Source organism: Oryx dammah, unplaced genomic scaffold (assembly GCF_014754425.2).
Source record: "Oryx dammah isolate SB20612 unplaced genomic scaffold, SCBI_Odam_1.1 HiC_scaffold_26, whole genome shotgun sequence".
NCBI lineage: Eukaryota > Metazoa > Chordata > Mammalia > Artiodactyla > Bovidae > Oryx > Oryx dammah.
The window spans coordinates 27,343,000-27,365,412 of record NW_024070210.1 but is presented as its reverse complement, the minus strand read 5'-3'; the positions used below and the strand labels follow the sequence as shown (position 1 = coordinate 27,365,412).

Sequence of the window (22,413 nt, the reverse complement as noted above, 5' to 3'; positions counted from 1 at the left end):
ATGGATAGTAAAGAAGAGTTTGACTCTAGAGATACTTAGCAGGTAGAGTTGGCAGGATGGAGACACCAAATAAAACAGGTAGAGTTGGCAGGATGGAGACACCAAATGAACATTGAGGAAGGAAGGGTGAGGCCAAGTACTAAGACTCTAAAATCCCAGGATGTGGATGTCATGGAATCATAGCTCTGTCTTTGGTTTGGCTTCATCCCCAGTCAGTTCCAAGAGCCCTGGAGCTGCACAAGCTCCTCCCCTTCCTCTTGCCTTTCATCCGCCTCCTCCTCCATCATCAAACAAGGATTGAGAAGGGCAGACCTTTCCTGAACAACCAGCCCACACCCAACTTCATTCCAGCAAGTTATGTTCCCAAAAATATTGTTAAGAAGCCATCTGCTTAGTGATGCCACCTTATATTGATAGTAGCTTTCTTGTATACCGTGTTTATGCTCATGATCTCCCTTTCTCCTCAACCTTCCAGCAAGAAAATTGAGACTTATGGAAGTGGAAACTTGCTCAAGGTCCCAGTTTGTTCACAGTGAGTTCAGGCCTCCAACTAGTTCTTCTGCCTTAAACTCTGGGGTGATTACAATCCCAAATGACTACAAACCAAGTCCCCTGTCACATAGGTGTACCTAAGGGAAAAAAGAAACATGACCAGGGGTGGAAGATGCATGGCAGATGTATTTTTACCCTTTTCAAATGGAACTTTCGTTACTGTAGGACAAATATAAAGACCTAACCAAAGAAAATCCTCAGCTCAGAATCCTACTGGATTCTCAGGGAACCTGTTTGCTTTTCTCCTCAGTCTTCTTCAGAAACAGGAACTCACACCAACACATCAAATAAGAGACTTGCCTGAACAGCTTTCATTTCTCACATATACACATACACACACATGCATGCACGCTCACACACAGGCTGCTCCTCAGGAAACAAGAGGCACTCTTTGCAAAGAAGGGAAACAAGCTGGCTGAAGGGGGTCTGTGCAGGCGGATGAGAAGGTTTTCAAGCCACCTTAAGAGGAACACATAAGTTGGAAGGATAAAACCCCACTAGGGAGAAATTCACCACCATTCATATTCATAAAAACGTAGTGTCTGTTTCTAGTTTCATTCTATTTTCTAACTTATTTTAATTTGAGGAGAATGTCACCCCAGATGCCTCTGAGTTCCTTCTTTATAGAATGAACATGTTCATTTGTGAGGCAGACACCACGTAACACATACAGACAAGCAACTCCTCAGAGCAGATCCTGGGGTCAGGCGAGTCACTGTCCCAGATGGGATCTTCTAGAAAGGAGGAAGCACAAGAGGTGACAGTCAGGTCAGAGAGGGAAAAGCTCAGTGAAAATATCCTGTTAGCAAGCATGACAAGGGTCATAATTGAGATTTTTCATTCAAACTCTGTTTTTTTGCAGCCACCAGAGGTAGACAAATTATAGTGATGATTACCTCTAACTTTGGAACAGCTTATAAAGAATTTCTACACCCTGTTAGCTTCCCAGGTGACACTAGTGGTAAAGAACCTCCCTGCCAATGTAGGTAGACATAAGAGATGCAAGTTCGATCCCTAGGTCGGGAAGATCCCCTGGAGGAGGGCACAGCAATCCATTCCAGCATTCTTGCCTGGAGAATGCCGTGGACAAAGGAAGCCGGCAGGCTGCAGACAATAGAGTCAGACATGACCTAAGTGACTTAGCACACACAGACCCTTTTAGGGTAAAGGCAATGTGTTTATTTTCCAGGTGAGGGAGAAACCTACCAACCTGCCTGACATCTCACCAAATGAGTGGAAGGCTAAGTATAGACTTGAATTCAGACATAAAGAAAAATTATCAGAAACTTGGACATAAAGCCAAGAGCCTGCACCTCTCCTCTCAATATCATGCTGGGGAACTGTTCAACACCCTTCCCTCAAGGCTTAGCAATCTAGGGGAATTCACCTTTGTCTGATGCTGCTACTAACTAAAAGTTCAGATTTTCTATAAGTTCCATGTTACCTTGTAAATCTTGTTGGGTCAAGATGCAAATAATTCATTTAGTAAGAGAGCAGAACACCAAAGATTATCTTTCCATAGGATAACAACCAGTTTTCCATTGAACCTAGCCATTTTATTCTGACGTTTTGCTTTTTAGTACCTATAAATGCCCAGTTCTTCAAAATGCTCTTCAAACAAGATTTCTTATCTTACTAATTCTCTCATAAAGAGTTAATAAATCTTTGATATAATATCAGTCTATATTTGCATGAGGGCATATTTCAAGCTTTCTTAAAATTCTGTTTATTGCTATGTTTACAAATTTAGGGTTTCTTCCTCCAGAACAGTGAAAATGAAAGGGAAAATGTTAGTCACTTCAGTCGTATCCAACACTTTGTGACCCTGTGAACTGTAGCCCACCAGGCTCCTCTGTCCATAGGATTCTCCAGGCAAGAATACTGGAGTGGGTTGCCATGCCCTCCTCCAGGGGATCTTCCTGATCCAGGGATCAAACCCGGATCTCCTGAATTACAAGTGGATTATTTACCATCTGAACTACCAAGGAAGCCCTAGAACCTCTATGGAATTATATCCACACACCTAGTCAGGTCTGCCTTATCTTACCCACCAAATAGAATACATTCGACCTGGTTGCTGCAGACAGCTGGCCTTGTGCTGGGAATGGAGGGGCACTGGGAGGTTTTCTCATGACTGATCTGCCATTTCCACTATGCCAGTTCTCAGATTCATCATATATTCATCACATCGACCCCGAAAGATTTCTGTGGCAGATGAGATAACCAGTCCAACACCCAACAGGGCAGGGGCTATGAACCAGGTTCCTAGCACTGCTGATGAGCTGGACTGATGGTCAGAGCTGGCTTGCAAGGAATGACCAACCCTTCCTCACTCAGGTTTGCAAATAACATGCCGTTTCATGAGGTGACAGAAGTGCTAGGGTTGAGGGGCAGGGGTGGGCTTACATCCTGCCAGGACATTTACTCTCTGGGTGAAACCAACTAACCCTCAAGAGAGCAAACGTGACTTCAACTTCATTAGCACCTCACTCACTCCGCCTCATAAATTTAACCATCCAAGCTGCACCAAGAGCAAACACAAGGAAGCAAAGAACTTAATGGATTTGGAGAGGAAGGCCTTCATTTTACATACTTAACAGGTCACTAACAACTTTTCACGCTTTATTGAGAGAATCATCTGAACCATTAGCAGGTCACTTGACCCACTCTCTTTAAAACCTCTCTAAGCTCAAAAAAAAAAAAAAAAAAAAAAGGCAATTCTAAAAGCTCTGAGAAAAAAGGTGGTCTGGGATTTTAGCCTGACCACTGTCTGCTAGGCAGGTTTACTGGCTGCAGGCAATTCGCAGCAGTTAGTGTCTTGCCACGGAGCTTGAGGCTGCAAAGCTGCAGCTCTGCTGGTTTTGAAGGGCCTCCTTCTGCCCGAGTTGCCCCTGAAGCTTCACTTCCATTCTGTGGATTCAGCATCTACTACAAATGTCAGGAATTGTGCTCTGTACTGTGCAGGGCATGGGTTATGGAGACTGTCTCCTCCAGGGTCTTCCTGTCCAATCAGAAACACAAGACATTGATCTAAATAGCAACCATTTAGGGTAGAAAGTGACTGGCAGTTCATACATATTATAAAGTTGTTGTGCCATGTCACGTGCTTTGAGTATATATGTGCATTGAGTAGACATACACAGGCGGAAAAAGTCAGACTGGCCCTGGACTTAGAAAAGATTCAATAAGCATTTGTTGAAGGAATGTTAGTCATTCAGTCATGTCTGACTCTTTGTAACCCATGAACTATAACTCACCAGCCTCCTCTGTCCATGGGATATCCCAGGCAAGAATGCTGGAGTGGGTTGTCACTCCCTTCTCCATTGTTGAAGAAGAGAAAGCAACAGTTGTTCAGCACCTACTATGGGCCAGGCTATGTGCCAGGCATCTTCTTTAACTTCCTCCTCACAAGTGTTCTCTTCAATGGGTGATGCTCTCTTTTAACAAATAGGGAAAGAGGGGCTCAGAGATGTTAGGTCACTTTCCCACTCAGATGGTGAATAGAAAGATAGGATTCAAAAGCAGAACCATCTGACTTACAAGATCCTGATGTCTCAACCTCTCTGCTTTTCCTCTGATCATTTTAGAGCACACCTTCCTTCTGTGCTGATCTAATTCGTTTCCAAGTTGAGGGGCCTCACAGAGCCAGGTTGACAAGCGATAAGGCATCCATTGCTAATCCAAGATAAGGACTCACAAAGCCATCTGCATATCCCACAGTGTGTGTGCACTGCTTGGCACTGTCTCTGGCTGTCTGTCCCGTAATGTTTTCCATCATCAACCCTGTGATCCCCTCATCTCCCTTCTGATAAAATGGAAGAATCCACGGGCAGAGAAGAGAGAATAAACGTGGTTTCCAGAGACGGGGGCACAAGCACCGCCCTGTCCCCTCACAATTCCTCCAGCGGAGCTGACCCAACAGAGCAGGCAGCCACTGCACAGCAAGCTCAGAACCAGCCTGGCTTCCACCCCAAAATCCTCATCTTCCCTCCTCTTACCGTTTTGCCTAAACCCAAGAAAACTATTTTAATTCCTTCTCTTTCACTGCCTTTGGGGAAGAGAAGTCAGGACGTTCACAGCTTAACAAAGCCTACAGCATAAAGCCTGTATTAGTGACTTAGGAGGGCCTGAGCCTACATGCTCACCTCCTCAGCCCCATCTCCTCCAGTGCATGCTGGGTAGCTCCCAAAGCACTCCCAGGGCACCATGGGTAACTCTTGACAATCTTGGGACTCAGCTCAGACCATGTCCTCCAGAAAGCTTTCTTGAACCACTTCAGCTGTGTGTGCTCCTTCTGCCTGCTCCCACACTCATCTTCACTGCCCCTGCAGAGTGTCCACCACACTGCCTGGACCCTCCTCGCCACGCTCTGTGACAGCAGGAGATGTATCTCCTGGGAGCATAAACACTCCCAACTCTTGAGCACAGCCCTGGAACCCAACAAACCCTAGAGGAAGGGAAGAACAGAGGAAAGGAAAGACTGGGCTCAGACTCTCAGCCCAAAGGCTTCCTTCCCAGGCTGTCCCTCGCCTCAGGCCTGGTACAGTTCCCTGCAGTCAGAGCTGCAAGGGAGAAGAGGGTGAGGTCTGAGGAAAAGCAGGCTGGAAGGAATGTTTGTTTCCTGAGAAAACTCAAGCATGATCTTCAGGGCTCCAGTGAGGAAGGTCGGAGCCATCACTTTGGAACATCTGCAGTGCCCGGTGGGGCCAGGAGAATGAGGCAACTTCTAGTGCTCACTCCACAGATGGCCCTGGGTCTGTAGGTCGGGGGCCTATCCCAGGGGGTCTCCGAGCAGCTGCCCTAACCTGTGTGTACTGGGCTCACTAGAGGCAGGAAATTCCATGTTGTAATGGCTGGCTTTCTTCCTTTCATTCCTGATCCATGACTAGGTGGTGGATGGGCCATTAAAGAAGTCATTTAGGCAGATTTTAGGAACATCTGACTAGGCTCCAAGTCGGCAGGAAGAGGAAAATATAACCCGGACAAAGAGCTGGGGGCTGCGCCATCTCGCCTTCATTCCCATCGCTAGCCTGGCTTATGAAAGGAAAACATTTAAACGCCTGTCTTCTGTGTTGTCACTAGCACTGGATGGAGCCGAGTTCACCACTTAAAAACACACATTTAAAAGCTCATCTGAGTGGCTGCCGCCATGTTATCAAGCTGAACACATGTTGATCTGAGAAGATTAGAAAAATTGTTCCCAGTGTCTGGGGAGGCAGTGCTTTTAAACAAGTGCTTTTCAAAGAATAAGCCATTAAGAAACGCTTTGCACACATGTAGCCCCTGAACCTGAAAACAAATAAAACTCAAATCAGTACCAAATCAGTAACTCTGAGCAGTAGACTAGAGAATCTGGCTGGCATATTTCAGAGATGCAGTTATAAAAGGTTGCTATTCCATTTATTTTTCATTTCCTGAACAGTTAATGACAGGAGGGATCAAAAATCATTTTTATGTCTGACCTGCACATTTTTATTAAAATATACTTGATTTACAGTATTCTGTTAGTTTTAGGTGTACCATATAGCAATTCATTTATTTTTTTATTATATTCCACTATAATTATTACAGTATATTGAATATAAATCCCTAATTATTACAGTATATTGAATATAAATCCCTGCATTTGTAGCATTTGTACATTTTTCTTAATCAACTAGGAAAAAATCACATTCTCCTTCATATTTTACTTTCTTTTTCCAAAAAGGAATTAAATTTTTGTGGAAATTTAAATTTTTTCCTTCCATTTACCAAGAAAATGGTATTACTCTTGTTTTCAATCTGTTCTATCTCAGTTTAGTTTCAAGTTGAGACTTTATTTCATTTCCAGCCATGTAAAGAGTAGCTGGTATTCCTCTATTACCTCTTACTTTTGGACATAATTGCTTGGTGAAGCAATAAGCCTACTGGGTAAATCAAACTCTCTACTTTTCACTCTATACATATGCTTCAGTTATGTTAGAAGAAACCCATATACAACACTTCCTTCTGCAACTAAGTTTCAAACTGTCATGAATCAGTTGAGCTTAAGCTGAGAGATATTGAATAAAAACACTTTTTGCAATAAATGTTAAGCCCTTCTCATTTCACTATTAGCTTTGGCTTCCTGCTGATCCTGCTGTGATTAGTCATGTCTGAGTCTGCGATTCCCATGGATGGTAGCCCACCAGGCTCCTCTGTCCATGGAATTTTCCAGGCAAGAATACTAGAGTGGCTTGCCATTTCCTATTCTGGGGGCTCTTCCCAACCTCGGGATCGAACCTGTGACTCTTATATCTCCTGCACTGGCAGGCGGATTCTTTACCACTGTGCCACCTGGGAAGCCCCAGCTTTGCTATAAATTATTAAATAGGCAGTTGGGTTAACATCCTTTGTTTTCAGGGCTTCTTAGCATTTGACAACAAATGAAAGCCGAGATTTCTGGTTACATGAGTCTATATCCTGAAAGGTGGCTCAAACCAAATGAAAGAAGAAAATAACCTAACTGAGAACGAGCCCAGCATCCTTTTCCTTCAGGAGCTTGATATTATAGAGCCTAATCAGGATTAATGAACAGCCTGCAGAGTGCCCTAGTGGCACCAACAGTATTTGCCTTGGTTGAGAAATTTGGACTTGACTCAGCCCATCTGCTCTCACTGCAGCCCAAGGTTGGCTTTCATTTGGCGATCATGCTGTCAACTCGGTTTAGAATATACATGGGTGAGGCATATGCTTGGCCTTGCTGCCCAGGGAGATGCTGGCATAGAGAAATGGGATCCTGATTGAAGCTCACATTTACAGACTCTCCTTTTCTCTTCTCCCCTAGTTACTGTGACAGTGGGAGGCAAGCAACACTTGCTTGGACTGTATGACACCGCAGGACAGGTACGTTTTTCTTATCTTGATTCATGAAGGGTTTGGGAGGGTGAAGAATGATCCATTTGACTAAGTTTATGGGGACTGATGGTACAGACGTTACCTCCTCTGATGACCTGGGGCAAATTTATCATATACCTAAATGACAACCAAAATATTTTTAATATCTTAAAAATATCTGTAATAACAGGAAACTAAATCATTATGAGATTCAAGGTATTGATAAGCAAATATCCATTCATTTATTGATTAATGACTATCACTAACCAAAATCACATATTTGGTGAAGAGTTCCAACTTCTTCTAACCCATGCCAATTCCAGACCCAGGTTTACTGAGTCAATTTCATAAATTTTAGTTTCATCCACTATCTTTTTTCCATGTTGTATTCTTTACCCACTCTTTATTTAAAAAGCCTAATGAGCTGTGGAAAGGTACAAAAAAGAGATAGGGAATGGGGGTCAGGGAATAGAAAAAAGATGGATTTAGTATCAGAAGGAGAAAAAAACAGGATCCTGGATGGTTTCCCAAAGTAAGGATCAACCCCTGAACAACTGGAGTTGAATCTAAATTCTCTGTTCTTGAAATATGCTCATTCTGTCAGAAATATTTCTTCAAGTCAGAGATCTTGGCCAACCAATATGTAAAGCAATAGAACCCTCGATTCTTAAACCAGTTAGCACATTCTCTGCTAGGGTGAAAATGTCACCTTATCTTTTTTTCCCTTGTATCTCACATGTCATTACAAAAAGTTTCTAGTTATAAGTTCATGGGCTAGAGGGGCAGTGGTTAAGTAACTGATGGCTATGACCCAATTTTTTTGACAGAGCTTTTGTTCCCATATATCCTGGGTCATTTATTGAAGTCAAAAACAGTGGGTTGTTCAGTCTGTCCCAATTCATACATCTTAAGTCCTTTGGAGTAAACATTTGACCCTGCTTATTCCCACTGTGAGTCTCCTGGTAATTGTTATATGCAGTTATGCATTTGTCTAGATTTTTCCCACAATTATCTGGAGATACATCTTTTTGCTCAACTTGAAAACAAACAAACAAAAAGTCATAATAAATAAAATTCTTCTTGGGATTTCTGTATGCATTGGCAAGAGCCACTGTATAAATGTCTTGCTGTTGTTCAGTCGCCCAGTCATGTCCGACTCTTTGTGACCCCATGGACTGCAGCACACCAGGCCTCTCTGTCCCTCACCATCTCCCAAAGTCTGCCCAAGTTCATGTCCATTGCATCGGTGATGCTATCTAGCCATCTCATCCTCTGATGCCGTCTTCTCCTTCTGCCCTCGATCTTTCCCAGCATCAGGGACTTTTCCAATGGGTTGGCTGTTCACATCAAATGATGGTGGCTCAGACAATATAAATGTCTATGGAACATCAAAAGCAAGTGTTCCACAGACAGGCAGAACCAGGCAGTGGAGAACTTGGAAAATCTAGCAGCAGACTCAAAGCTTCTAAAAGCATCTAGTTTCCCCTCACTAGCAGATGGGTGCTTTAGCCAGCTACCCCCAGGAACCAGAAAGTGGAGGAGACCTCTCACATCAATACCAAGACACACGACTAGGAGAGGATGCCCACAGACACGCAGATTGGAATAGTGAGTGGCTCCTCTGTGCTAAGGCACCAGGCTTCAGTGCAGCTCCCGCTTGACTCCCCTCCACCAGAAAGCATTCCAGCAATGGAAGGAGGCTGCTCTTTGGGCTGGAGCTGCCCATTCTCATTCAATCACACAGCCATTGGGGTGTCCCCATTGATTGATCGGGACTCACAGCCTGAAAAAGAAAGTGTACACCCTTCTCATACATAACCATATCTTATGAATATAATCCAGTTTGAAAAGTTCAACACAGCAAGGATTACTGCCTGACTCTGAAACCTGTTTCCCTTGCCTTCTAAAAAAGCTCCCCATGCCCCCTGCCCTGTGCCCAGCCAGTTCTCCCTAATTCTATAGCAATCCACTACAATTGTTAGCTTCTATGCGTTAACTGTCCCCAGAACAGCCTCCCCCTGGCCTCTATTTAATTTCAAATCCAACAAAGCTGCATAAAACCAGTTTAGTTATTCTTTCCCACTGCTCCATCTTTTTAGAAAAATTTAAAAATAATACTAAGATGGGAGTAGAGACTCTAAGGCAGTGGAAAAAACATGTTTAGACTCCAAATTGACCCAAAATTCTGACACGGGAGAAAGTGATCATTGCTGATAGAATATAACAGCAAATGGGTTACAGATAATTCTTCAACTCAACTTTCACTTTAACGCTTCCCACCAACTACTCTGAAAGCCCAGAGGTAGACAAAGTTCATAGGGGAACATAAAATGTGAGGAAAAGAAATCAGAACATATCTTAAGGTTGGTTATAGAACTGAAATTCCAAGACTAGGACCTTTGAAAATGATTTAAATAGTGTCTTAAAGAGCCGGAGTAATTAAGCAAAACTATTGGAGGCTAGACCTAAGGGAGACCTTTTAGCAGTAAAGGGCTGTGAAGTGTTGGAATGCATGCCACTAAAGGATTCACGTAGTTCATTACGTGGAACAGTGTTTCTCCGATTGAGCAGAGATGAGAATCACATACAGGGCTGCTTAAAACCCAGTCCCTGGGCCCCACCCTCAGAGCTGCTGACTCTACGGTTCTGGGATGGCGCCCACACACTTAAATTTCTGACAGGTAACTTTGAGAACCACTGTTCTAGAACCTTGGGACTCAGAGTCTGGACAACCAACCAGCAGCATCACCAGGGACCTTATTAGAAAGGCAGAATCTCAGGCCCCATCCCCCACCTACTGAATCTGAAAATGCATTTTAAGAAGATCTCCTGGTGATTCATACACACATTAAAACTGGAGTCTTTGTTGGTTGAAACATTGTTCCTAATGTTAGGAGGATGCAGTGGAAAATAACCATTACCCAAGTTGATTCCCGTGGCTCCGCAACTCTGCCAGTAAGGCTTTGTGACAAATTTAATTTAGAAGCATTGTCCCAACATTTCCATTCCCAGCTTCAGGGAAGATAACCTCCTCAGTTATATTCTCACAAATGTTGCTGAGGTCACATGACTAAGGAAGATCTATAACTAATTCAAAATTACTCATGTGATCAGAGTTACTAACAGGAAAGAGAGATAATCTCAGAACCAATTGATTGATCCCTGAGCCGCAAAAAAAACAAACAAGCCTCCGAACCTGGCTATAGGGTTCCATCTGGCTGTGAATAATTAGATTTTCATACATGAACAAACTTAGGAACAGTGCCCCCTCATCTTTGTCTTGAGTTAACCAGGGCTCAGAGTTAAAAACAACCTCAAGAAGCACACGTGTTCAGAAAGATAAAGTGCAGGGAAATATTACCTCTACCCTCAAAGTCAGCCCTGGACAAAATCATCTGACCTGGTTCCCTCCACTTTCCCACACGTCATCACCTCGGGCGCCACCGCAGTCCCACTAGACTTGCCTGAGACACCTTCCAGCACCACAAAGCCAGCCCAGCATCCGCTCAAGACAGTTTGTAACAAAGTCACGTGCATACGCTGCCAGCAAGAGGCAGCTGCTAGCAAACATTAGCTCTCTTCCCAAACCCCTGAAACAAACGGATACTTGGGCTGTTAGTATAGCTCTTTGAAGACAAAGAGTCTTCAGAACTCCAGTTCATCTGTTCTACAGAATTCCAAACGCTATTAGGCAATGAAGTGAGGGGCTTTTTCACAGGGTCACTCTGCATGTTACGCCCCAGCTCACACCAGGGAGGCGATAAGGCCCAGGTCTGTAAGCTGAATCTATTTAGGTCCTGCGGATTTAGCAGTAGCAACCCAGCCTGCACAACACATGCCCCAGCAGCGTGTGGCTGAGAGGCTTTCTGAGAGGGATTTCTAGAGCCCAGGTCTTTGGCTTGACTACAGAGTCTGGAGCCGACTTTTTCACAGCATGCTTACAGGCCAATTTTAAAGCATGTTCATGAGAGACTTGGGCTTCCCCAGTGGCTCAGCAGTAAAGAATCCACCTGCAATGCAGGAGATGTGGGTTCAATCCCTGGATCAGGGAGATCCCCTGGAGAAGGGCATGGCAACCCTCTGCAGTATTCTAGCCTGGGAAATCCCATGGATGGAGGAGCCTGGCAGGCTACAGTCCAGAGGGTCGCAAAAAAGTCCAACACGACTTGGTGACTAAACAACTGCCTGAGAGACTAGGGGAGAGCAGGAAGCAGGGTAGGGGCATGCTGCTGCAAGCCTGGACATTTGCTGGCTGAGAAAGGCCAAAATGGGAGAGGTGTCTCTCCCAGGTCACGGCCCAGAACCAGGCAACCCCCACCCCCACTCCCAGCTGGCCCCCTAGAGTGGAACCAGTCCCAGTACTAAGATACCTCATCTCTTCCTCTCATGAGCCCTGGCCTGCAGGAGCAACATGAGTAAAACCCTGCTGCAATTGCAGCCTCTCAGGGCAAACTCCAGGACAGACATATGTCAAAGACAACATTTGTAAAAGTGGCAGTTAGCTGTGCTACAGGGGGAAATGAGACTCTCCTGGTGTCAGGAGCCTGGCTTCTCAGCAGGATAAACCCCGAGTTCTCGGCACACGAGCACCGCTGGATTAGAGCTGTCTGCTTGTGGGCAAGTACAGGTTGGTGTCTCTCACGGAGAAACCACAGCAGCTCAGCTGTCCCCAGTGACCATGAGTGTATAAGAGTAGGAAAGCCATCGGTCATACCGCTCACTCAGGCAGGGCAGCACACCACACATCTTCAATGCCCTGAATCCTGAAACCCTTCTCCTCCCCTCTCCCTGAAACCCCACACCCCCCACACCTCCACAGGTGCTGGAAAGGGAGATGTACAACCAGGTAGGGAGGCAAGTACATCAGGGGTTCATTAACGGTGGCAACCCAGGGCCCACTTGAAAGGACAGGAGCCTTCCCGTTTGTTATCAGCTGACCCAAGGGCCCTCTGGAGCCCAGAATCCAACTTCAACTCTCTATGGAAAGTCTGCCTAAAACCTCAGAACAAATGTTCTTCCTCAGTGAGCGACTCAAACTTTCTTGCTCATGTGCCTGTTAATGTGGTTTTAGAAGTGTTCAAACTCGGGGCCAGGGGGTGAGGAAGTTGACCCATGTGACAAGTTACTGCTTAAGAATAATCTCAGGACACAATCATATTTTTCTCATGAAAAATGGAGCTGTAGGGAGGGTAAACTCTCAACCACTAAAGAACCTGCTGTGTTCAAGACACAGGTCTGTGGTCTACAAACACTAACACATTCTATTCTCAGAGCAACCCTCTGAGGCCAATACTATTATCAACCTATTTTACAGATAAGAAAACTGAGGCAGAGAGAACTTACCCAAGGTCCCATAGTAGCCACAGGCAGGGCTGGAATTTGAACCCTGTGATAGGTCTGTCTAGCCCATGTTCTTAAACACTAAACTGCACTCCTGCCCTCTGTGTGCTGCCCACATTTTCCAAACCAAGCCTGACAGATCCAAGGGTACTTATGGAAGAATATAAAAGTGAGGCTATGCTGAAAATCTAGGGTAAATATCATTAAACCAAGAGGACTTGGAAGCAAATTTCTATTTCTAATTTGACAGGGGTATGGGGGTGAGGAGGGGTGAAGGAATTGCTCAATGCAACTCTCCTCTCCTCCCCACTCAAAGTGTGGTCCCAGGACCAGCACCTCCTGGAAACCCATTAGAAATGCAACTTTTCAGACTTCATCCCAGACCTGCTGCTGAATAAGAATCTGCATCCTGACAAGATCCCTGGGTAATTTAAACACACGTAAAGTCTGAGGAGAGCTGGCCTAATGGTTCCACTTACTCACCATCTGTGCCATCACGCTGTGGCTGATCCAAACATATTTCAAACACAAGTGTTTAGCCCGTCTGAGGCTGAGGCTGTCCCTGAGTTTTTCCTTGTTTGATAATCACCCATAGTTACCCTCAGAACGCGAGATTTGCCTTCAAACCAAACACACTCCTCAGAATGAAGTTGGGTGAAAAGCACTCAAAAGCCTACCTTTACAACATCCCACCCTTCTCTCCACCCCCAGCCCCCACCCCCGCCTCTTTGTCTACTTTAGCCCTTGAAGCCCCAGGCAAGTCACTGTTACAGTCTTCCATTCTCAGTTTCAACACTGGAAGGGACTCAAACGCCAGATAGACCACTGACCCTTTACATCATCTCAACATGAGCGCATCCAACCAAGACTCAGAACGTGGTCGTGGTGGTTTATTCACTCAATCGTATCTGACTCTGTGACCCCACGGACTATAGCCCGCCAGGTTCCCAAGCCCATGGGATTCTCCAGGCAAGAATACTGGAGTGGGCTGCCATTCTCTTCTCCAGGGAATCTTCCCGACTCAGGGATCGAACCTGAATCTCCTGCACCTGTAGGCAGATTCTTAACTGCTGAGCCACCAAAGATTCCCACTCAAAATGTGCTCCATTGCAAAAAAAAGAATCAAATTATCAACTGATACAAATTCAAGTCCCCCAACCTCCCAGTCCTCAGCCCTCAGTCTGAGGGAACACTTATGTATATTAAGCCTGAATCCCCTGCTGTGTTTCATAGCTGCAGTCCATGGGGAAGAGGAGCTGAAATGAGTCAGGGCAGCCCAGGTGTGAGCCTTCTTTAATGGTACGCTTGCTCTGTGGCCCCGATTCAATCATTCAGTGTCTATAATGGAGTCACCTGGAGGACCCGTTAGGTCACAGAGCAGGCAGCCCCACTCCCAGAACCTCAGCGTCAGAAGGCTGGCCAGCACCTGGAAACGAGCATCCCTCACGAGCTGCCAGCTGATGCCCATGCTCCTTTGGGAGCCACTGCACTAATGATCTCTAAGACCTCTTCCAGCCTTGGAATTATATTTTCCCAATTCAATCAAAAACTATTCTATAGTATTCTATTATCAGAGAGTTAACTAAAAACAAGGCTTCCCTGGTGGCTCAGCTGGTAAAGAATCTGCCTGCAATGCAGGAGACCTGGGTTTGATCCCTGGGTTGGGAAGATCCCCTGGAGAAGGGAATAGCTGCCCACTCCAGCATTCTTGCCTGGAGGATCCCATGGACAGAGGAGCCTGGTGGGCCACAGTCCATGGGGTCACAAGAGTTGCACATGACTGAGAAACAAACACAAGACAAGAGAAATTTCACCTCTCACTTTCACATAAATCAAATTGTTTCCCATATTTTCATTTTTTCCCCGACCAGATTTCCAATTCTTATTTACTTTATATAGTTCTTATAGCATCCTTAATGCTATATGCTAGGCATTCAGTAGGCAATTAATTAATCTTTTTAATTGGAATTATACAGCAGGACTGAGCTTCCCTGGTGGTTCAGGTGGTAAAGAGTTCACCTGCAATGCGGGACACCTGGGTTCAATGCCTGGGTGGGGAAGATCCCCTGGAGGAGGGCATGGCAACCTACTCCAGTATTCTTGCCTGGAGAATCTCCATGGACAGAGGAGCCTGGCCGCAAAGCGTCGGGCACCACCAAGCGACTAAGCACAGCACAGCGCACACAGCAGCACTAAAATTTCCACGGAAGAGAGATCCAGAATACAGAGCAGGATAAAGCCCAGGGAAGGACACAGTCAGAAGCCACCCAGCTGGACCTACTAGGAGAGAAAATTATCAAAAAACCAAACTCCTGTCACCTTCCCAACCTACAGTTAATCCAGCAACCCGGGTCTTCCTAACTTTCCCATAATGTAAATAGAATTCCTTTGAGAGTTTCTGGGTAAAGAATCAAGTAAACGTGATCCTTTCAGACTACCAGTTATTTGCTTATCTAGCTGTGACCCGATTTGTCCAGTTGTGACATTTCTCCCAATTGTGTTGGTTTTTTCAGGCTTTGTGGTTTTAAAGATGCAGTGTCTGCTGCCATCTGGTGGTACTTTCTGGTAGATGCAGACCTAGAGATAGGCCTTTCTTTAGATCTATAAAAACAGGTAACACACCCCCATGGTCTAACATTTCTTTTCCTAGATCCTTGGGTAAAGCATCAAGCCATATTAAGATTCCTAGAGAACTGAATTTTCAAGAAAATGCTTAATCTGTCACTTAAAATTCTGGGCTGAAACAAATTACATGTTCACAATTAAGAGCTAGAGCTGGATTCAGGCCAAATACACTAACCTGGTGTTTAAGCTCTGTAATTTTGGTCCAGTGCTGAATTTCTCTAACCCTTAATTTCCTCTTCTATGAAATTCAGATGTTAATGTACCATCTTCTCAGGGCTAGTGAGAGGATTCAACTAGATCGTGCATGAAAGCTTGAAACAGTGCCTGGCCCTTAGTAATAAGCCCTTGATATGTCTTCAGTTGGTAGTCAAGGTGATATAACCAGTTGTTCTCAACTCCATGCCAACCTCAGGCCAGTGAAATCAGAATACCCAGATACCCAAATCCACTCTCAAGAGATTCTGATTTCACTGATCACAGGGTAGGGAAGGAAGGAGGCAGGTAGTTGGCTAGCAGGGCATCGGCAGGTTTTTAAGTCTCCCCAGGGGATTCTTGTGAAAACTGCAAGAAATGATCCTTAGAACAGCCATGCGTTCATTCACAGGTCACAGCAGATCCCGTGTCATCCAGCCAACAGCACTTATGGAATATTTGCTATGGACGGAGTATAAGTGGGGCAGGAGAAAACAACCCAGCCCCTACTCCGTTTATGACAATGCAGATGCGAGGATGGAGTGGCGGGGAGCAGGTGGTGTTGTGAGCAGCTGGGAAGGAGAGTTCTTAGCTTGCGGACTTCACAGCTACTGTGAGAGAGAAGGGAGAGAGGAGAGAGACCCTGGGAGAGGTCTGGGTTTTAGAGCTAGTTGTGTACAGAGGAAGAGGTTCTGATAAAAGATGTCGTCCCCTCCCACCACTACCAGCCTCAGCATGCAGACATACACACACAGACATGGGCACAGCTTGACTGAGATGCAGTCGTAGGCCTGGCCCAATCCGTTTTTAAGCAACATATTCAACTCTCAATTAATTGCTTTAATAGAAATGTGGTAAATGAGCCATAATGACTGACTTTTTGTGTGTTTCCAGTTCACTTTTTTAGGATTTTAGGATTATTCAGCATCCTTGCCAGCCTGCATTGCATTTTGCTTAGGCTGTGATAGAATTAGGAGCAGTAATAGTGTACTGAGCCCCTGTGTGCTGGGCACTAAATGACAGATAAATGGATGCTGACCAACCAGAGATGACCACGTCTGACATTCCAAAGGGTTTCCTCCCAGGCACATGTGTACATGGCCATGTGCACCCCCTTTTAATAAAGATGTTATTAGAGTCAATAGAAAGATAGTGAGGTCGATATTTTTAAATATCCGTACATATTAAGTTTAAAATAGCAAGTATCAGGACTTCCCTGGTAATCCAGTGGTTAAGAATCTATCCTGAAATGCAAGGGATGTGGGTTCAATCCCTGGTCGGGGAACTAAGATCCCACATGCTGTGGAGCAAGTAACTGGGCCACAACTAGAGAGTCCACACACTGCAATGAAAGTTTTCACATGATGCAATAAAGATCCTGCATGCCTCCCTAAGACCTGATACAGCCAAATAAATAAACAAAAATTTTTTTAAAAAAAGCAAGAATCATACAATTTAAGCTATATAATCAATTAATTTTTAAATAAACATGGATATGTTATATATGTAAATAAATGTTAAAAGTTTGGAAGGAAACTGTTACATAATGGCTCCATCTGGGAAGAGAGGAAAAACTATTAGAGATAAAGTGTTGGATAGAAACAAACTTTTACTTCTATTTCTATGACCTTACATAATGTTTGAATATTTACAATGAGCATGTATGTTTTATACTTTTTTTAATGTTAGAAAGAGTGGTAAGGACAGACCCTAATAAATGAATTGATACATTGTCCATTTCTATGTATACATGTTTAAGTGTGAACATACAGATTTGGTTGCACCTATGTATATATAATGTGTGCTTATATGTAGTATGTATATGAAGTATACCGTAGTGTGTATGAACACATGTCATATTGTGGTATGTGAGAACATGTATTATTATGTGTATATACTATATACAAATAAAATATGCACACAGACATAAAGTTACTGTGCACTTGTTAACAAATTCTATGAAAATAGATAAAACCTAATAAAATAGCAGATTTTACCTTGGAACCTCCTAAAATATTTTACATGCTGACTTTTCCCAAAGTTGAGATGATCCAATGTTTTTCTTTGTCTCTATCATCTCCCACTAAAATAGCACATACATAAACATCTTATGCAACCACAAGCTCTTCAACCAAAGCATATTCTGGTCTGAAAAGTCTTTGGGGAAAAATCATTAATCTGGTATCTTATTTATTAGGTCACAATATGGCTTTTAGGTAGATTTAGAAACAAATCCCAAATTCTTAGCTCTAACCCCTCACACAATATATTTCTTCAAATATTGTGGTGTATGCTTTGGCAACAACTCATTGCTTTGCATTTTAGTTAGCTTATTCTAAATTGAATTTCAATGCAATTTTTTTTTAATTACATAAGGAGAGAATTTCTGTGCCTTGGCCAATGGCCTACTAATTTAAATCTATATTCAATACAACACAATTCCCATAGATATAAGAATCGCAATAATTCTTCTCGAGTTATAGTCATTAAAAGGATGAACTTTACAGTATGTAAATTATCCCACTAAAGCTATTTTTAAATGTTTTTAAGGGTTTTGTTTCATTTTGTTTTTTTAGTTCATCTTAAAAGAGGGCAATTCATAATTGCTCTGTACACAACAAAGCGTTTTCCTGGCCAATGGCTCCTTTCCTTCTAGTAATACAGGGAACCACCAGATTCCAGAGTCAGGGAAGGAACGGCATCAGAGGGCGCTGCGGTGGAACCTAAAGTCTGCGTCACTCCTGGAACCACACGGGCCACACCTCACCCTGTTGTATCAATACAAACACACAGACTCTTTGCTCTTCCCACAGGAGGATTACAACCAGCTGAGGCCGCTCTCCTACCCCAACACTGATGTGTTTTTGATCTGCTTCTCTGTCGTAAACCCTGCCTCTTATCACAACGTCCAGGAGGAGTGGGTCCCGGAGCTGAAGGGCTGCATGCCTCACGTGCCTTACGTCCTCATAGGGACCCAGGTTAGAAGGCGGCGTGGCCGGGTAGGGCGGCAGTGGGGGCCTTACCAAAATGGAAAGAACCTGTAGGCATCTCCTGAACATCCTGTTCTACCAAACACTGTTGAGGTACAACAGTCCTATGAGCAGCCTTTATCATGAACCACGTGGTCATTTAGCCCAGGGTTGAAAAGACAATAGAGCTATTGCAGATGTAACAGGAAGTTTCCGAGGGGCCTTTAAAAATCCTTCTCTCCACTTTTTGTCTTTAAAAAACACAGTCATGTTTTAAACAGACACCCCTCTCCAGTTCTGAGTCAGAGGAATGAGGTGTAGATGTCAATTACACTTTTTACCTAATTTTTTTAATATCTAAAATCCATGATTGTTTGAAAGTTACAAAATAGGTGTGAATGTCAAAACGACCGCAACAATCAGAATAGGCTCATTATGACAGAAACTCCTCAATAACAGTCCTTGAAAAGGAAGACAAGAAAGTCACTGTTCCCTATTCCCTTGAAGGCCCCCGGTCTTTCAGATCTTAGAAATGATATTAAAACAGATATATATCAGACAAAGCTGCAATTGTAAAAGACTTTAAAGTGTTTTGAAAGCTAATAAAGTTCCATAGTTTGAATTTCCAACAGTAAGCCAGTTCCCAAACACATTAGAGATTGTTCTAGCTTTTTATAGTTTTAAATAGATCGTTCTTTGCTGTGTTAAAACCCAAATTACTATCCCAAAGACATAGAAATGTAATGATACTGAAGAGCTTTATTGTTGTCTGTTTCGAATGCAGCTGCTTTCTATTTCTCATTTTACATTCTGCTTGACCAAGAAAATTTTTTAAGTGAGTAAAAGAAAGGAAAATATTTCCAAGAGAATATGTGGACAGAGAACTAACAGATCCATAAATATAATTAACACTTCTGCTCTGAAAGATAATGATTTGTTTGTTTAAATAAAATCTTTTGCCTTAACTCTAGATGATAATGTTTGACAATTTGGTAAGGAAATATATGATGGGACATGCCAACATCTTTGTATGATCAAATCCTTTTTATAACCCGTGGACACTAAGTTAAAAAATAAAGGCAAAAAAAATAAAACCCACCCACAAAGTAGTAAAGCTGAGAAATGGGCTTTCAAAGGGGACCCTAATGTCATTTTTTTCTTTAAAACACAAGCTTTGATGTGCTCATATTGACACGTACGCATGTATGCATGGGTTCACACACACACTGAGAGATTAAAGCAACTTAAATATTTAAATTTTCAACCCTCATCCGCACATAGACACTATTTTTGAAATAGTTCTATGTTTGAAAAGATTAATGTTTATTCCCTGAGCAAGCCCCTTGGAAATTCCTCTTTAGAACTTGCCTTCAGAGCCTACAGCACATTCTTTAGAATATCCTCACAAGTGACAAATCTTCATCCCTTTGAGTATGAAGATTTGGTTTGGAAAAGTCTATGTATATTATATACATATAATCAGGGCCAGGAAATAAACTATTAGAGAATTGGTAATATAACTAGAGACCAAATGAGGCGTCACTGCAAAGTAATAAGACTGATTATTTTATATATAAGTAGGGTCTAGAAATAAACAGGAAATGTCAAAAGCATTTGAAACAGCCACAGAATCATTTGAATAAGTCCTCAGCTCCCAAGGTAATAGTGAAATTTCCCTGGTAGCTCAGTTGGTAAAGAATCCTCCTGCAATGCAGGAGACGCCAGTTCGATCCCTGGGTCAGGAAGATCCGCTGGAGAAGGGATAGGCTACCCACTCCAGTATTCTTGGGCTTCCCTTGTGGCTCAGCTGGTAAAGAATCCACATGCAATGTGGGAGACCTGGGTTCCATCTCTGGGTTGGGAAGATCCACTAGAGAAGGAAAGGCTACCCATTCCAGTTTTCTGGCCTAGAGAATTCCATGGACTGATACTCCATGGGGTTGCAAAGAGCTGGACAGGACTGAACAACTTTCACTTTCCCAGGATAATAGTTTTGAAGGTGAAACTATATGGAAAGCCTGGGGTATACATATACAAAGAACTCACTTTAATTCTAGACATAATATGGCCATGTGTATGTGCTTCCTTAAAGAAAATTCAGCAATTTCACAGGTGTCAAGCAGGAAAACATCTCTATTATGTCACAGTTTGAAATATCTGGTAAGGCCTGAAAAAATGAATAAATGTATCACATGTGTGTTTTTTGCCAGATTGATCTCCGAGATGACCCCAAAACTTTGGCCCGTTTGCTGTATATGAAGGAGAAACCTCTCACTTACGAGCATGGTGTGAAGCTTGCAAAAGCGGTACCGATTTTGAATTTCATTTTTAATGGTTTCTGAGAGACGAGTTTGCTGTATGCTTTAGAATGGAAGAGCTACATAGGCTTTTGCTTTAAAATGCAATGTGTTCAAAATCATCTCTCTGCTTTATACACTTCCCTCTGTTCAAGTCAGGCTGGAAGGGACCATTTGGTTAGCATTCTTGTCAGCCAGCACTGTCTGGTTTTCATTAAGAAAGAAACTTGATGAATTTAAACAGCTGAAGCATTTATCATTTGATTTAGCAACCTCTAGAATATCCATTTGCCATATTGAGTATTAATAAAGGGAATCATTAGATAGATATTTGTAAACCTCACTGCTTATTATCCATGTAACTCATTTAAATGACTCCATAAAAGGCATTTTGTGATTTTCCTGAGAGAAATTTAGATTTGCATCTGGCAGGGTTATATCTGTTTAGTCTTTCTCACCCTATAATGAGTAGCCACTTAGAGGAGCTGGATTATGTCACCAACAGCATCTTAAAAGAGTAACATGGACCAAAAGGTAACTAGCCAAAGAATCCAAGGGGCTATTCACAGATAATAGCTACTTGCTCACAGCTGGAACAGTTTCCATGATCCTTTCCACAGTCCTTTCTTCATTCTTAAGAGCTACAGGATGATTTTGTTGGGAAAACAATTTAGACCAAATCTGTCTCCCATTTACTGCCAAGATGTGCTCAAAAGCAGACACTAACATGTACATGAGAGGATGAGGTACCAGATGCAAAAGGAGGTTTATAAATCATATTTCCATAACTTCCTCATTGATTTAGTCACAAACCCATCAAGCCAAGCCAAAGGTCTCAGAAATTTCTCTTTTACTTTATTTAACTCACTCTGTAAATGCATGCCCTGGGGCAGAGTTAGGGGTCCCCTGCTTTTAAATAGGTCAAGAGTCACATTAATTACCAATTTTTTGTGAATAAAAATGCATGCATCTCTCTTATTAAACCTTTCTTATAGGCAACAAAATTAAGTGATGCATTTGTATAGAAATGAATTAAGTAAAATTCTGTTTCTATGGATGTAAGACATGAGAACATCTCACAAATATTTGAGAAATGGAATGCTTCTAGGGGGCTTCCCAGGTGGCCTAGTGGTAAAGAACCTGCCTGCCAACGTAGAAGACGCAGGTTCAATCCCTGGGTTGGGAACATAGTCTGCAGAAGGAAATGGCAACACACTCCAGTATTCTTGCCCTGAAAATCCCATGGATGAGGAGCCTGGTAGGCTACAGTCCAGGGGGTCACAAAGAGTCGGACACGACTGAAGCGACTTAGCACTATGCTTCTAGGGATGGTAATGTTAGAACCAGCAGTGGGAGCCACCCATCCTGTTCTCACTAAGCACTTTACAAGCTCCCTCTCATTTCAGCCTCTTGCTCCCCTCTTAGGTAGAGAGCAGTGGTCTTCTCTCACAGTTGAGGACCCAGGTCTTAGGGAGATGAACAGGTTTGATTCACACAGCTGATAACAGGGGTGGGTGGGTGGGTATGTGTGTTCAGTCGCTCAGTTATGTCTGACTCGTGTGTGTGTGTGTGTGTGTGTGTGT

At 43.3% G+C, this 22,413-nt stretch overlaps 1 protein-coding gene across 1 annotated transcript in view; it reads left to right on the top strand.

Moving 5' to 3' along the window:
• Window positions 1–22,413, top strand: part of RHOJ (ras homolog family member J) — a 96,095-nt gene that overhangs the window by 64,750 nt on the left and 8,932 nt on the right. Inside the window, exons 2-4 of the mRNA XM_040226309.1 lie at window positions 7,358–7,416; window positions 18,378–18,542; window positions 20,744–20,839. Of these exons, the coding sequence (XP_040082243.1) occupies window positions 7,358–7,416; window positions 18,378–18,542; window positions 20,744–20,839 (320 nt within the window). The remainder of the gene's footprint in view (window positions 1–7,357; window positions 7,417–18,377; window positions 18,543–20,743; window positions 20,840–22,413) is intronic.